This window comes from Pristiophorus japonicus, chromosome 4 (genome assembly GCF_044704955.1).
Source record: "Pristiophorus japonicus isolate sPriJap1 chromosome 4, sPriJap1.hap1, whole genome shotgun sequence".
Taxonomy (NCBI): domain Eukaryota; kingdom Metazoa; phylum Chordata; class Chondrichthyes; family Pristiophoridae; genus Pristiophorus; species Pristiophorus japonicus.
The window spans coordinates 5,559,575-5,575,140 of record NC_091980.1 but is presented as its reverse complement, the minus strand read 5'-3'; the positions used below and the strand labels follow the sequence as shown (position 1 = coordinate 5,575,140).

The following is a 15,566-nucleotide window of genomic DNA, read 5'->3' as shown; positions in this document are numbered from 1 at the left end:
ACCCCCTGTGCTCGCTGCCCCGTGTCCTAACTCGCACCGAGTCCCGCTCACCCATCACCCCCTGTGCTCACTGCCCCGTGTCCTAACTTGCACAGAGTCCCGCTCACCCATCACCCCCCTGTGCTCGCTGCCCCGTGCCCTAACTCGCACCAAGTCCCACTCACCCATCACCCCCCTGTGCTCGCTGCCCCGTGTCCTAACTCGCACCAAGTCCCGCTCACCCATCACTCCCTGTGCTCGCTGCCCTGTTTCCTAACTCGCACCAAGTCCCGCTCACCCATCACTCCCTGTGCTCCCTGCCCTGTGTCCTAACTCGCACCAAGTCCCGCTCAGCCATCGCCTCCTGTGCTCGCTGACCGACATTGGCTCCCAGTCCAGCAACGTCTCGATTTAAAAATTCTCATCCTCTGTTGTCAAACCCCTCCATGGCCTCGCTCCTCCCTCCCTATCTCTGTAATCTCCTTCAGCCCCCCAAACCCCCCGAGATCTCTACGTTCCTCCAATTCTGTCCCCTTGTTCATCCCCCCCCACCTCCTAAATCCCACTTTTGGCGGCCGTGCCTTCAGTTGCCTGGGCCCTAAGCTCTGGAATTCCCTCTCTAAACCTCTCCAGCCTTTCTCCTTCTTCCAGACCTTCATTAAAACCGACCTCTTAACTCTCCTCACATCTCCTTATGTGGCTCGGGTGTGAAATGTCGTCTGATGACGCAACTGTGAAGCTCCTTGGGATGGTTCCATACGTTAAGAGCGCTATATAAATGCAAGGTGTTGTTGGTGATTGTGACGCCTAGGGTAAGAGCCAGTGACACTGAGCAGCTCCTTCTTTCATTGACAGGGATTCCTGTTGGACCTCTGTAAGTACCAATCATTTTTTTGTAACACCTGTGTGTTTATTTCAGGACTCCTGCTCACATATTCTCTCGGTGACAGCTTTGAAAGTCACTTGGAGTCTCAGGAGATCATCTTGGAGCCATCCTCCAACATCACTCTGAACTGCTCCGGGCATGGGCCAGTTGATTGGAGCTACGATGCAGTCACAAATGTCTATCCCGACGGCCCATGGCTGCACATATACAATGCAGCCGCTTATCACAGCAGAGAGTACACCTGCTCCTCTGACAATGCTGACATCTTAAGTGTCTACATCTTTGTGCCAGGTCAGTGACACTCTAAGTTCAAAATGTGTTGGCCTTTATTGCAAGGGGGATGGAGTATAAAAGCAGAGAAGTCCTGCTACAACTGTGCAGGGTATTGGTGAGACCACACCTGGAGTACTACGTGCAGTTTTGGTCTCCGTATTTAAGGAGGGATATACTTGCATTGGAGGCAGTTCAGAGAAGTTTCACGAGGTTGATTCCAGAGAAGAGGAGGTTGACTTATGAGGAAAGGTTGAGTAGGTTGTATGCAGAGAGGATATTTCCACTCATAGGGAACACTAAAACTCGGGGGCATAGTCCCAGAATAAGGGGCCGCCCATTTAAAACTGAGATGAGGAGAAATTTCTTCGCTCAGAGGGTTGTAATTCTGTGGAATTCTCTGTCCCAGAGAGCTGTGGAGGCTGGGTCATTGAATATATTTCAGGTGGAAATAGACAAATTTTTGAGCGATAAGGGAGTGAAGGGTTATGGGGAGCGGGCGGGGAAGTGGAGCTGAGTCCATGATCGGATCAGACATGATCTTGGAGGCAGTTCAGAGAAGGTTCACTCAGTTGATTCCGGAGATGAAGGGGTTGTCATATGAAGAAAGATTGAGCAGGTTGGGCCTGTACTCATTGGAGTTTAGAAGAATGAGAGGCGATCTTATTGAAACATCTAAGATTCTGAGGAGGCTTGACAGGGTAGATGCAGAGAGGATGTTTCCCCTCGTGGGGGGATCTAGAACTAGGGGGCACAGTTTCAGAATAAGGGGTCGCACATTTAAAATGGAGATGAGGAGGAATTTCTTCTCTCAGAGGGTCGTGAATCTTTGGAATTCTCTGCCCCAGAGAACTGTGGAGGCTGGGTCATTGAATATATTTAAGGTGGAGATAGACAGATTTTTGAATGATAGGGGAGTCAAGGGTTATGTGGATGCCTCTCAGGAATCAACCAAGTGAACCTTCTCTGAACAGCCTCCAAAGCAAGTATATCCCTCCTTAAATACGGAGACCAAAACTGCACGCAGTACTCCGGGTGTGGCCTCACCAACGCCCTGTACAGTTGTATAATATATAGGCCTATGGCGCGGTGCCATCAAGCTTCGGAACAGATGTTGTGACTCACCGAGAAGCTGTGGACAACCTTTGCGGCGCGCGCTGCCCTCTGAAAGGAAAGAAAAACGGCGGGAATTTTGTTTCTCTTGCAGATCCCGACGTGTGGTTCCGGCCGCAGAGCCAGCACGAGCTGATCATCATGATGGAAGATTCGGTGACTTTCGCCATCCCGTGCCTGGTGACCAATCCCGCCCTCCGGGTCTCGCTCCGTCACCTGGAGACCAGCACGCTCCTGGACGCGCCCTACGACAAGAAGCAAGGCTTTCTGGGCCGCTTCGAGGACGGGACCTACCTGTGCAAGGCCACGCTGAAGGGAGAGAGCAGAGAGTCCGAGGAATACATCGTGGAAACGTTTAAAGGTGAGCCTCCTTGCCTCATCAACGACCGCCTCTGTAGCATCGCCCATCTCCGCCCCCTGCCTCAGCTCATCTGCTGGTGAAGCCCTCATCCGTGCTTTTGTTACCTCTACACTCTCCTGTTCGGCCTCCCATCTTCCACCCTTTGTCAACACTCCACTACCCGTATCCTAACACGCAGCAAGTCTCAGAAGGTGGTACTCAGTAAGATAATGGGACTAAAGGCAGATAAATCCCCTGGACCTGATGGCTTGCATCCTAGGGCCTTAAGAGAAGTAGCAGCAGGGATTGTGGATGCATTGGTTGTAATTTACCAAAATTCCCTGGATTCTGGGGAGGTCCCAGCAGATTGGAAAACCGCAAATGTAACGCCCCTATTTAAAAAAAGGAGGCAGACAAAAATCAGGAAACTATAGACCAGTTAGCCCAACATCTGTGGTTGGGAAAATGTTGGAGTCCATTATTAAAGAAGCAGTAACAGGACATTTGGAAAAGCAAAATTCGGTCAGGCAGAGTCAGCATGGATTTATGAAGCGGAAGTCATGTTTGACAAATTTGCTGGAGTTCTTTGAGGATGTAATGAACAGGGTGGATAAAGGGGAACCAGTGGATGTGGTGTATTTGGACTTCCAGAAGGCATTTGACAAGGTGCCACATAAAAGGTTACTGCACAAGATAAAAGATCACAGGGTTGGGGGTAATATATTAGCATGGATAGAGGATTGGCTAACTAACAGAAAACATAAAGTCGGTATAAATGGTTCATTCTCTGGTTGGCAATCAGTAACTAGTGGGGTGCCGCAGGGATCAGTGCTGGGGCCCCAACTATTTACAATCTATATACAACTTGGAAGAAGGGATTGAGTATAACGTAGCCAAGTTTGCTGACGATAAAAAGATGGGAGGAAAAGTAATGTGTGAGGAGGACACAAAAAATCTGCAAAAGGACATAGACAGGCTAAGTGAGTGGGCAAAAATTTGGCAGATGGAGTATAATGTTGGAAAATGTGAGGTCATGCACTTTGGCAGAAAAAAAATCAATGAGCAAGTTATTATTTAAATGGTGAAAGATTGCAAAGTGCTGCAGTACAGCGGGACCTGGGGTTACTTGTGTATGAAACACAAAAGGTTAGTATGCAGGTACAGCAAGTGATCAGGAAGGCCAATGGTGTCTTGGCCTTTATTGCAAAGGGGATGGAGTATAAAAGCAGGGAAGTCTTGCTACAGTTATACAGGGTATTGGTGAGGCCACACCTGGAATACTGCGTGCAGTTTTGGTTTCCATATTTACGAAAGGATATACTTGCTTTGGAGGCAGTTCAGAGAAGGTTCACTCGTTTGATTCTGGAGATGAGGGGGTTGACTTGTGAGAAAAGGTTGAGGAGGTTGGGCCTCTACTCATTAGAATTCAGAAGAATGAGAGGTGATCTTATCAAAACGTATAAGATTATGAGGGGGCTTGACAAGGCAGATGCAGAGAGGATGTTTCCACTGATGGGGGAGACTAGAACTAGAGGGCATGATCTTAGAATAAGGAGCCGCCCATTTAAAACTGAGATGAGGAGGAATTTCTTCTCTCAGAGGATTGTAAATCTGTGGAATTCACTGCCTCAGAGAGCTGTGGAAGCTGGGACATTGAATAAATTTAAGACAAAAATAGACAGCTTCTTAAGCGATAAGGAGATAAGGGGTTATGGGGAGCGGGCAGGGAAGTGGAGCTGAGTCCATGATTGGGTCAGCCATGATCGTATTAAATGGTGGAGCAGGCTCGAGGGGCCGTATGGACTACTCCTGCTCGTATTTCTTATGTTCTTATGTTCTTATAAGTCTCATTCACCCATCACCCACCTTGAGTTCATTGGCTCCCAGTCCAGCAATGCTTCAAATTTAAAATTCTCATCCTTGTGTTCAAATTCCTCCCTTGCCCTCTCTCTCTCTCTGGAGTCTCCTCCAGCCCAACAACCCTCCGAGATCTCCACGCTCCTCCAATGCTGGACTCTTGCACATCCCCAATTTTATTCGCTCCACCATTGGTGGCCGTGCCTTCAGCTACCCGGGCCCCAAGCTCTGGAATTACCTGCCTAAAACTCTCCGACTCTCTACCTCTCGCTCGTCATTTAAGACGCTCCTTAATACCGACCTGTTTGACCAAGTTTTTGGCCACCTGTCCTAATATCTCATGGTCGGTGTCAAATGTTGTTTGATAATCGCTCCTGTGAAGCGCCTTGGGATGTTTTACTACGTTAAAGGCGCTATATAAATACAAGCTGTTGTTAGTGTTAATGATCTAAAGAAAAAAGAAAAAAAGAAAGGCTTGGATTTATATCGCGACTTTCATGACCACCAGACATCTCAAAGCACTTTACCGCCAATGAATTACTTTTGGAGTGTAGTCCCTGTTGTAACATGGGAAATCTGGCAGCCATTTGCGCACAGCAAGCTCCCACAAACAGCAATGTGATAGTGATCGGATAATCTGTATTGGTGATGTTGATTGAGGAATAAATATTGGCCAGGAGACTGGGGATAACTCCCCTGCTCTTCTTCAAAATAGTGTCATGGGATCTTTTACATCCACCTGACGGGGCCTCGGTTTAACGTCTCTTCCGAAAGATAGCACCTCCGACAGTACAGCACTCCATCAGTACTGCCCCTCCGACAGTGCAGCGCTCCCTCAGTACTGCCCCGCCGACAGTGCTGCACTCCCTCAGTACTGCCCCTCCGACAGTGCGGCGCTCCCTCAGTACTGCCCCTCTGACGGTTCAGCACTCCCTCAGTACTGCCCTTCCGACAATGCAGCACTCCCTCAGTACTGTCCCTCTGACGGTTCGGCACTCCCTCAGTACTGCCCCTCCGACAGTGCAACACTCCCTCAGTACTGCCCCTCCGACAGTGCAGCACTCCCTCAGTACTGCCCCTCCGACAGTGCAGCACTCCCTCAGTACTGCCCCTCCGACAGTGCGACGCTCCCTCAGTACTGCCCCTCCGACAGTGCAGCACTCCCTCAGTACTGCCCCTCCGACAGTGCAGCACTCCCTCAGTACTGCCCCTCCGACAGTGCAGCACTCCCTCAGTACTGCCCCTCCGACAGTGCAGCACTCCCTCAGTACTGTCCCTCCAACAGTGCAGCACTCCCTCAGTTCTGCCCCTCCGACAGTGCAGCGCTCCCTCAGTACTGCCCCTCCGACAGTGCAGCGCTCCCTCAGTACTGCCCCTCCGCCAGTGCAGCTCTCCCTCAGTACTGCCCCTCCAACAGTGCAGCACTCCCTCAGTACTGCCCCTCCGACAGTGCAGCACTCCCTCAGTACTGCCCCTCCGACAGTGCAGCACTCCCTCAGTACTGCCCCTCTGACAATGCAGCACTCCCTCAGTACTGCCCCTCTGACAGTGCAGCACTCCCTCAGTACTGCCCCTCCGACAGTGCAGCACTCCCTCAGTACTGCACTGAGAGTGTCAGCCTAAATTTCTGTTCTCAAGTTCCTGGAGTCGGAGTTGAACCCACAACTCTTTGACTCAGAGTACGAGAGTGCTACCCTCTGGGCCACTGATAATTTAACGGTGTTATTTCTCCTGCAGCGTCTGTCGATCTGGATATTGAACTTCATGCTTCAAGGACCATGGTCAAACGGGGAGAGCCTGTCAGTGTCACCTGTTCAGCGAATACCGAGTTGTTGGATTTTTTCTGGAAGTACCCAAGGAAGGACGTGAGTTTCATAGAACCATAGAAATTTACAGCACAGAAGGAGGCCATTCGGCCCATTGTGTCTGCGCCGGCCGACCAAGAGCTACCCAGCCTAATCCCACTTTCCAGCTCTCGGTCCGTCGCCCTGTAGGTTACAGCACTTCAGGTGCACATCCAAGTACTTTTTAAATGTGGTGAGGGTTTCTGCCTCTACCACTCTTTCAGGCTGTGAGTTCCAGACCCCCACCGCCCTCTGGGTGAAAAATGTTCCCCTCAAATCCCCTCTAAACCTCCTACCAATTACTTTAAATCTATGCCCCCTGGTTGTTGACCCTTCTGCTAAGGGAAACAGGTCCTTCCTATCAACTCTATCCAGGCCCCTCATAATTTTATACACCTCAATCAGGTCTCCCCTCAGCCTCCTCTGTTCCAAGGAAAACAACCCCAGCCTATCCAATCTTTCCTCATCGCTAAAATTCTCCAGTCCTGGCAACATCCTCAAGTTTGTGGAGGGTTTACGTGAGACCTCTGCTGGGAGCTAGAACTTAGCATCAAAATAGCTGAAAAGTCTTCTGGTGAATGTGTGGAGCTCGCTACCACAGGGATTACACAAGATGTAAAGAGGCCGTTGGCTCAACCAGTCGATGCCAGCGTTTATGCTCTGCACAAGCCTCCTCCCATCTGGTTGTGCCAGCTGTGGCTCAGTGGGTAGTACACTCGCCTGAGTCAGCAGGTTGTGGGTTTGAGTCCAACTCCAGGGACTTGAGCACATAAATCTAGGCTGACACTCCCAGTGCAGTGCTGAGGGAGCGCTTAACTGTGCCGTCTTTCGGATGAGACGTTAAACCGAGGCCCCGTCTTCTCTCTCAGGCGGACGTAAAAGATCCTGCGGACACTATTTCTAAAAAGAGCCGGGGACTTATCCCCGGTGTCCTGGGGCCAATATTTATCCCTCAATCAACATAACAAAAACAGATAATCTGGTCATTATCACATTGCTGTGTGTGGGAGCTTGCTGTGCGCAAATTGGCTGCCGCGTTTCCCACATTACAACAATGACTACACGCCAAAAGTACTTCATTGTCTGTAAAGCGCTTTGAGATATCTGGTGGTCGTGAAAGGCGCTATATAAATGCAAGTCCTTCTTTCATCCTTCCTTATCTAACTCTATCAGCATTACCCTATATTCCCTTCTCCCTGTGGTAGCAAATTCCACACACTCATCACTCTCTGAGTAAAGACGTTTCTGTGTGTTGGCCTTCACTGCAAGAGGATTGGAGTAAGGAAGTCTTGCTATAGCTGTACAGGGCCTTGGTGAGATCACAGCTGGAGTACTGGGCACAGTTTTGGTCTCCTGGTCTGAGAAAGGATATACTTGCCTTGGAGGCAGTGCAACCAAGGTTCACTAGATTGATTCCTGGGATGAAAGAGTTATCCTATCAAGGGAGATTGAGTAGACTAAACCTATACTCTCTGGAGTTTAGAAGAATGAGAGGTGATCGCATTGAGACATGTAAGATTCTGAGGGGGATTAACAGGGTAGATGCTGAGAGGATGTTCCCCCCAGGCTGGGGAGTCTAGAACCAGGGGTCACAGTCTCAGGATAAGGAGTCGGCCATTTAGGACTGAGATGAGGAGGAACTTCTTCACTCCGAGGGTGGTGAATCTTTGGAATTCTCTGCCCCAGAGGGCTGTGGAGGCTCAGTCATTGAGTATATTCATAGCCGAGATAGATAGATTTTTGGAGTCTCGGGGAATCGAGGGATATGGGGATCGGGCAGGAAAGTGGAGTTGAGGTCGAAGATCAGCCGTGATCTTATTGAAAGGCGGAGCAGGCTCGAGGGGCCGAATGGCCGACTCCTGCTCCTAATTCTTATGTTCTTATGTTCCGAATTCTCTATTTGATTACTTGGTGACTACCTTATATTGATGGCCTCTAGTTTTGCTCTTCCCCACAAGTGGAGACACTTTCTGGTTGAGGCGAATAGTATCGATGCATTTAAGGGGAGATGGACAAGCATATGGGGGAGAAGGGAATAGAGGATTATGCTGATAGATTTAGATGAGGAAAGACGGGAGGAGGCTCGAGTGGAGCATAAACGCCGGCATGGACTGGTTGGGCCGAACGGCCTGTTTGTGTGCTGTAAAGTTTTATGTAATTCTATGGAAGTGTTTCCCTGCACTGATATCCGTGATAACATCACACAGGTTAGGTACAGAGTAAAGTTCCCTCGACACTGTCCCATCAAACTCTCCCAGGGCAGGTACAGCACGGGGTTAGGTACAGAGTAAAGTTCCCTCGACACTGTCCCATCAAACACTCCCAGGGCAGGTACAGCACGGGGTTAGATACAGAGTAAAGCTCCCTCTACACTGTCCCATCAAACACTCCCAGTGCAGGTACAGCACGGGTTAGATACAGAGTAAAGCTCCCTCTACACTGTCCCATCAAACACTCCCAGGGCAGGTACAGCACGAGGTTAGATACAGAGTAAAGCTCCCTCTACATTGTCCCATCAAACACTCCCAGGGCAGGTACAGCACAGGTTAGATACAGAGTAAAGCTCCCTCTACACTGTCCCATCAAACACTCCCAGGGCAGGTATAGCACGGGGTTAGATACAGAGTAAAACTTCCTCTACACTGTCCCATCAAATACTCCCAGGGCAGGTACAGCACGGGTTAGATACACAGTAAAGCTCCCCCTACATTGTCCCATCAAACACTCCCAGGGCAGGTACAGCACAGGGTTAGATACAGAGTAAAGCTCCCTCTACACTGTCCCATCAAACACTCCCAGGGCAGGTACAGCACGGGTTAGATACAGAGTAAAGCTCCCCCTACATTGTCCCATCAAACACTCCCAGGGCAGGTACAGCACGGGTTAGATACACAGTAAAGCTCCCCCTACATTGTCCCATCAAACACTCCCAGGGCAGGTACAGCACAGGGTTAGATACAGAGTAAAGCTCCCTCCACACTGTCCCATCAAACACTCCCTGAGTTAGGTATATTAGCCAGGACACCGGGGATAACTCCCGTGCTCGTCTTCGAAATAGTGCCATGGGATCTTTTACATCCACCTTAGAGAGCAGACGGGGCCTCGGTTTAACGTCTCATCCAAAAGACAGCAGCTCTGGCAGTGAAGCACTCCCCCAGTACTGCACTGGAGTCAGACAAAGTGGTTTGAACAGGAAACGTTCCCATTGACTGTCCTCTCCCTGTTAGTTTTTTGACACTTGAGCCAAGTCCCCAGTGTCATTACTCGGCAACAGATCTAAATCTGCCTCTTGCCTGTGCAGGGAGCTCGTGTAACTGTGACTGACGGGGTGAACTCCGTTAACTCAACCCTGGATTTGGAACGGGTCACGCTGGAAGATTCCGGATGGTACAATTGCTCTGTCCAAGGATATTATTACGAGAACCAGTTCGAAGAAAAATCGCTGCAAATTACCGTTCTCGGTGAGTATCCTTTTATGAATGAACATGACCGAGGTCACTGTTGTCCCTTCAAGCCAGCAGAGTTGGGGTGGCGGGGGTGGGGGAAATGATTGTAAATCCGAGAGCAGGTTATAAGCCGCAATAGCCCCAGTCGCATTGTGTGATATGTCACAAAATTGGTGGCCTGTTGTTTACCTCAATGTTCAGCCGTGGCTCAGTGGGTAGCTCTCGCTCGCCTGCACCGGAAGGTCGTGGGTTCAAGTCCCACTCCAGAGGCTTGAGCACATTACCCAGGCCGACACTCCCAGTACAGTACTGAGGGAGCGCCGCACTGTCAGAGGGGCAGTACTGAGGGAGCGCCGCACTGTCAGAGGGGCAGTACTGAGGGAGCGCCGCACTGTCGGGGGGCAGTACTGAGGGAGCGCCGCACTGTCGGAGGGGCAGTACTGAGGGAGCGCCGCACTGTCGGAGGGGCCGTACTGAGGGAGCGCCGCACTGTCGGAGGGGCAGTACTGAGGGAGCGCCGCACTGTCGGAGGGGCCGTACTGAGGGAGCGCCGCACTGTCGGAGGGGCAGTACTGAGGGAGTGCCGCACTGTCGGAGGGGCATTACTGAGGGAGCGCCGCACTGTCGGAGGGGCCGTACTGAGGGAGCGCCGCACTGTCGGAGGGGCAGTACTGAGGGAGCGCCTCACTGTCGGAGGGGCAGTACTGAGGGAGCGCCTCACTGTCGGAGGGGCAGTACTGAGGGAGCGCCGCACTGTCGGAGGGGCAGTACTGAGGGAGTGCCTCACTGTCGGGGGGCAGTACTGAGGGAGCGCCGCACTGTTGGAGGGGCAGTACTGAGGGAGCGCCGCACTGTCGGAGGGGCAGTACTGAGGGAGCGCCGCACTGTCGGAGGGGCAGTACTGAGGGAGCGCCACACTGTCGGAGGGGCAGTACGGAGGGGCAGTACTGAGGGAGTGCTGCACTGTCGGAGGGGCAGTACTGAGGGAGCGCCGCACTGTTGGAGGGGCAATACTGAGGGAGCGCCGCACTGTTGGAGGGACAGTACTGAGGGAGCGCCTCACTGTCGGAGGGGCAGTACTGAGGGAGTGCTGCACTGTTGGAGGGGCAGTACTGAGGGAGCGCCGCACTGTCGGAGGGGCAGTACTGAGGGAGCGCCGCACTGTCGGAGGGGCAGCACTGAGGGAGCGCCTCACTGTCGGGGGGCAGTACTGAGGGAGCGCCGCACTGTTGGAGGGGCAGTACTGAGGGAGCGCCGCACTGTTGGAGGGGCAGTACTGAGGGAGCGCCGCACTGTCGGAGGGGCAGTACTGAGGGAGCGCCTCACTGTCGGAGGGGCAGTACTGAGGGAGCGCCGCACTGTCGGAGGGGCAGTACTGAGGGAGTGCCTCACTGTCGGGGGGCAGTACTGAGGGAGCGCCGCACTGTTGGAGGGGCAGTACTGAGGGAGTGCCGCACTGTCGGAGGGGCAGTACTGAGGGAGCGCCTCACTGTCGGGGGGCAGTACTGAGGGAGCGCCGCACTGTTGGAGGGGCAGTACTGAGGGAGCGCCGCACTGTCGGAGGGGCAGTACTGAGGGAGCGCCGCACTGTCGGAGGGGCAGTACTGAGGGAGCGCCACACTGTCGGAGGGGCAGTACGGAGGGGCAGTACTGAGGGAGTGCTGCACTGTCGGAGGGGCAGTACTGAGGGAGCGCCGCACTGTCGGAGGGGCAGTACTGAGGGAGCGCCTCACTGTCAGAGGGGCAGTACTGAGGGAGTGCTGCACTGTTGGAGGGGCAATACTGAGGGAGCGCCGCACTGTTGGAGGGACAATACTGAGGGAGCGCCTCACTGTCCGAGGGGCAGTACTGAGGGAGTGCTGCACTGTTGGAGGGGCAGTACTGAGGGAGCGCCGCACTGTCGGAGGGGCAGTACTGAGGGAGCGCCGCACTGTCGGAGGGGCAGCACTGAGGGAGCGCCTCACTGTCGGGGGGCAGTACTGAGGGAGCGCCGCACTGTGGGAGGGGCAGTACTGAGGGAGCGCTGCACTGTCGGAGGGGCAGTACTGAGGGAGCGCCGCACTGTCGGAGGGGCAGTACTGAGGGAGCGCTGCACTGTCGGAGGGGCAGTACTGAGGGAGCGCTGCACTGTCGGAGGGGCAGTACTGAGGGAGCGCTGCACTGTCGGAGGGGCAGTACTGAGGGAGCGCTGCACTGTCGGAGGTGCTGTCGTTCGGATGAGGCGTTAAACCGAGACCCCGTTTGCCCTGTCAGGTGGACGTAAAAGATCCCATGGCCACTATTTCAAAGAAGAGCAGGGGAGTTCTATTGGATGTCCTGGGGCCGATATTTATCCCTCAACCAACATCATTAAAAAAACAGATTATGTGCGCATTTATCTCATTGCTGTTTGTGAGAGCTTTCTGTGCACACATTGGCTGCTGTGTCTCCCACATTATAACAGTGTCTACACTTCAAAAGTATGTAGAATCTTAGAATAGTACAATGCAGAAGGAGGCCATTCGGCCCATCCAGTCTGTGCCGGCTGTATTCGAAGTGCAATCAGTCAGTCCCACTCCTCCCGCTCTTACCCAATATCCCGGCAATTTTTCCCCTTCAACTATTTATCCAATCCCCCTTTTGAAAGTTACTATTGAATCTGCTCTCACGGCCCTTTCAGGCAGCGTGTTCCCGATCACAACAACTCGCTGCGTAAAAACAGTCTCCTCATCTCCCCCTCTGGTTCTTTTGCCAATCACCTTAAATCTGTGTCCCCCTGGTTACCGACCCTTCCGCCAATGGGAACAGTTTCTGCTTATTAACTCTTATCAAAACCCTTCATGATTTTGAACATCACGATCAAATCTCCTCTTAGCCTTCTCTGCTCGAAAGAGAACAACCCCAGCTTCTCCAGTCTCTCCACACTGTATTCCCTCGACCCTGGAACCATTCTCGTAAATCTCTTCTGCACTCTCTCCAAGGCCTTCACATCCTTCCTAAAGTGCGGTGCCCAGAATTGGACACAATACTCCAGTTGAGGCCGAACCAGTGTTTTATAAAGGTTTGACGTAACTTGCTGCCTTTTCTACTCTAAGCCTCTATTTCTAAGATTTATTAACTGCTTTGTTAACCTGCCCCGCCACCTTCAAGGATTTGTGCACAAACATCCCAGGTCTCTCTGTTCCTGCCTCTCCCCCGCCCCCCCCCACTCCTTTAAAATTGTACCACTTAGCTTATATTGCCTCTCCTTATTCTTCCTCTCAAAATGTATCACCTCAGACTTCTCTGAGAAGATAAACAAGTCATGGTGTAGATTACCAGGCAAGCACACTGCATGGGACGGTATAATATAACTAGGGTCCGTGTTTCTGTCGGAATTGGGGGAGTGGGTGAGAAGCTGGATTCGTTGAGTTTAGATCATTGAAGACGAATTAGACTAGTGGGGCCACGGGGCCATTTCCTGATCCGACAATGTCCTCCACAGTGTGGTCCTTCATGTTGGTCACCAATGAACTGTGACCCTCGCCAAAACCAGATCTTAACCTCAATGGTCCATTTGGGTCAAAATCACATTGAAGCCACATTTACTTCAGTGATGTGGAGAGGCTGGAGAACATGGGTTTGTTCTGCTTGGAACAGAGAAGGTTAAGGGGAGATTTGATAGAGCTGTTCAAAATGAGGAAATGTTTTGATGAGAGTAGATAGAGAGAAACAGTTTCCACTGGCAAAAGGGTCGGTAACCAGGGGACACAGATAACTGGCAAAAGAGCCAGAGGGGGAGACGAGGAGACTGTTTTTACGCAGCGAGCTGTTGTGGTCTGGAACGCGCTCCATGAAAGGGCGGTGGGAGCAGATTCAATAGTAACTTTCAAGAGAAAATTAGCAGGGCTGTGGGGCGAGAGCATGGGGGAGTGGGACTAACTGGATCGCTCATTCAAAGAGCCGGAACAGGCACGATGGGCCGAATGGGCTCATAAGAACACAAGAAATCGGAGCAGGAGTAGGCCTTCTGGCCCCTCAAGCCTGCTCCGCCATTTAATATCATGGCTGATCTGATCATGGACTCAGCTCCACTTCCCTGCCCACTCCCCATATCCCTTGACTCGCTTATCGCTCAAAAATCTGTCTATCTCCACCTTAAATATATTCAATGACCCAGCCTCCACAGCTCTCTGGGGCAGAGAATTCCACAGATTTACAACCCTCTGAGAGAAGAAATTCATCCTCATCTCAATTTTAAATGGGCGGCCCCTTATTCTGAAACTATGCCCCCTAGTTCTAGATTCCCCCACGAGGGGAAACACCCTCTCTGCATCTACCCTGTCCTGCCCCCTCAGAATCTTATGCATTTCAATAAGATCACATTGAATAATTTAAGATAGAGATACAGTTTCTTAACTGATAAGTGATTAAGGGGTTGTGGGGAGCGGGCGGGGAAGTGGAGCTGAGTCCATGATCGTATCAGCCATGATCGTATTAAATGGCGGAGCAGGCTCGAGGGGCTGAATGGCCTTCTCCTGCTCTTATTTCTTATGTTCTTATATTATCACTTCTCATTCTTCTAAACTCCAGTGAGTATAGGCCCAACCTGCACAATCTTTCTTCATCTGACATAAGAACATAAGATAAGAACATAAGAAATAGGAGCAGGAGTCGGCCATACGGCCCCTCGAGCCTGCTCCACCTTTTAATACGATCATGGCTGATCCGATCATGGACTCAGCTCCACTTCCCTGCCCGCTCCCCATAACCCCTTATCCCCTTATTGTCTTAAATTTATTCAATGTCCCAGCTTCCACAGCTCTCTGAGGCAGCAAATTCCACAGATTTACAACCCTCTGAGAGAAGAAATTCCTCCTCATCTCAGTTTTAAATGGGCGGCCCCTTATTCTATGCCCTCTAGTTCTAGTCTCCCCTATCAGTGGAAACATCCTCTCTGCATCCACCTTGTCAAACCCCCTCATAAGCTTACACGTTTTGATAAGATCACCTCTCATTCTTCTGAATTCTAATGAGTAGAGGCCCAACCTACTCAACCTTTCCTCATAAGTCAAACCCCTCATCTCCGAAATCAACCTAGTGAACCTTCTCTGAACTGCCTCCAAAGCAAGTATATCCTTTCGTAAATATGGAAACCAAAACTGCACGCAGTATTCCAGGTGTGGCCTCACCAATACCCTGTATAACTGTGGTAAGATTTCCCTGTTTTTATACTCCATCCCCTTTGCAATAAAGGCCAAAACCCCTTGTGTGCTGTATCATTCTATGATTCTGTGTGATGTCTTTACAGCCAATGGATTTGTGGAGCTCAAGACTGATCTGAATCCCACGGAATACGCCGACCTGTCAGAGGTGAAAATGTTTGTGGTGAATATAACGGCATACCCCGCCCCCACTGTCAGGTGGCTGAAGGACAACGTAGCGTTCAACGAAAGGACCAATCAAGTGACGTTTAGCAACAAATCATTGGGAGAAAACAGGTATGTGTTTGTTTCTTCTCTGAGGGTGGTGAATCCGTGGAATTCTCTGCCCCAGAGAGCTGTGGAGGCTGGGTCATTGAATATATTTAAGGCGGAGATAGACAGATTTTTGAGCGATAAGGGAGTAAAGGGTTATGGGGAGCGGGCAGGGAAGTGGAGCTGAGTCCATGATCGGATCAGCCATGATCTTATTAAATGGCGGAGCAGGCTCGAGGGGCCGAATGGCCTACTCCTGCTCCTATTTCTTATGTTCTTGTGATTCATTCCATCCAGTCACCACAATTCTAGGGGACCATAAATATAAGATAGTCACCAATAAATCCAATAGGGAAATTCAGGAATTAAAACAGAAAATGCTGGCAATATCCTCTC

The 15,566-nt window shown here is 51.3% G+C and overlaps 1 protein-coding gene across 1 annotated transcript in view; it reads left to right on the top strand.

Annotated features, from left to right (window-relative positions):
- pdgfrb (platelet-derived growth factor receptor, beta polypeptide) overlaps positions 1 to 15,566 on the top strand; it is a 131,290-nt gene that overhangs the window by 40,546 nt on the left and 75,178 nt on the right. Inside the window, exons 3-7 of the mRNA XM_070877987.1 lie at positions 899 to 1,156; positions 2,343 to 2,609; positions 6,183 to 6,310; positions 9,591 to 9,750; positions 15,005 to 15,194. Of these exons, the coding sequence (XP_070734088.1) occupies positions 899 to 1,156; positions 2,343 to 2,609; positions 6,183 to 6,310; positions 9,591 to 9,750; positions 15,005 to 15,194 (1,003 nt within the window). The remainder of the gene's footprint in view (positions 1 to 898; positions 1,157 to 2,342; positions 2,610 to 6,182; positions 6,311 to 9,590; positions 9,751 to 15,004; positions 15,195 to 15,566) is intronic.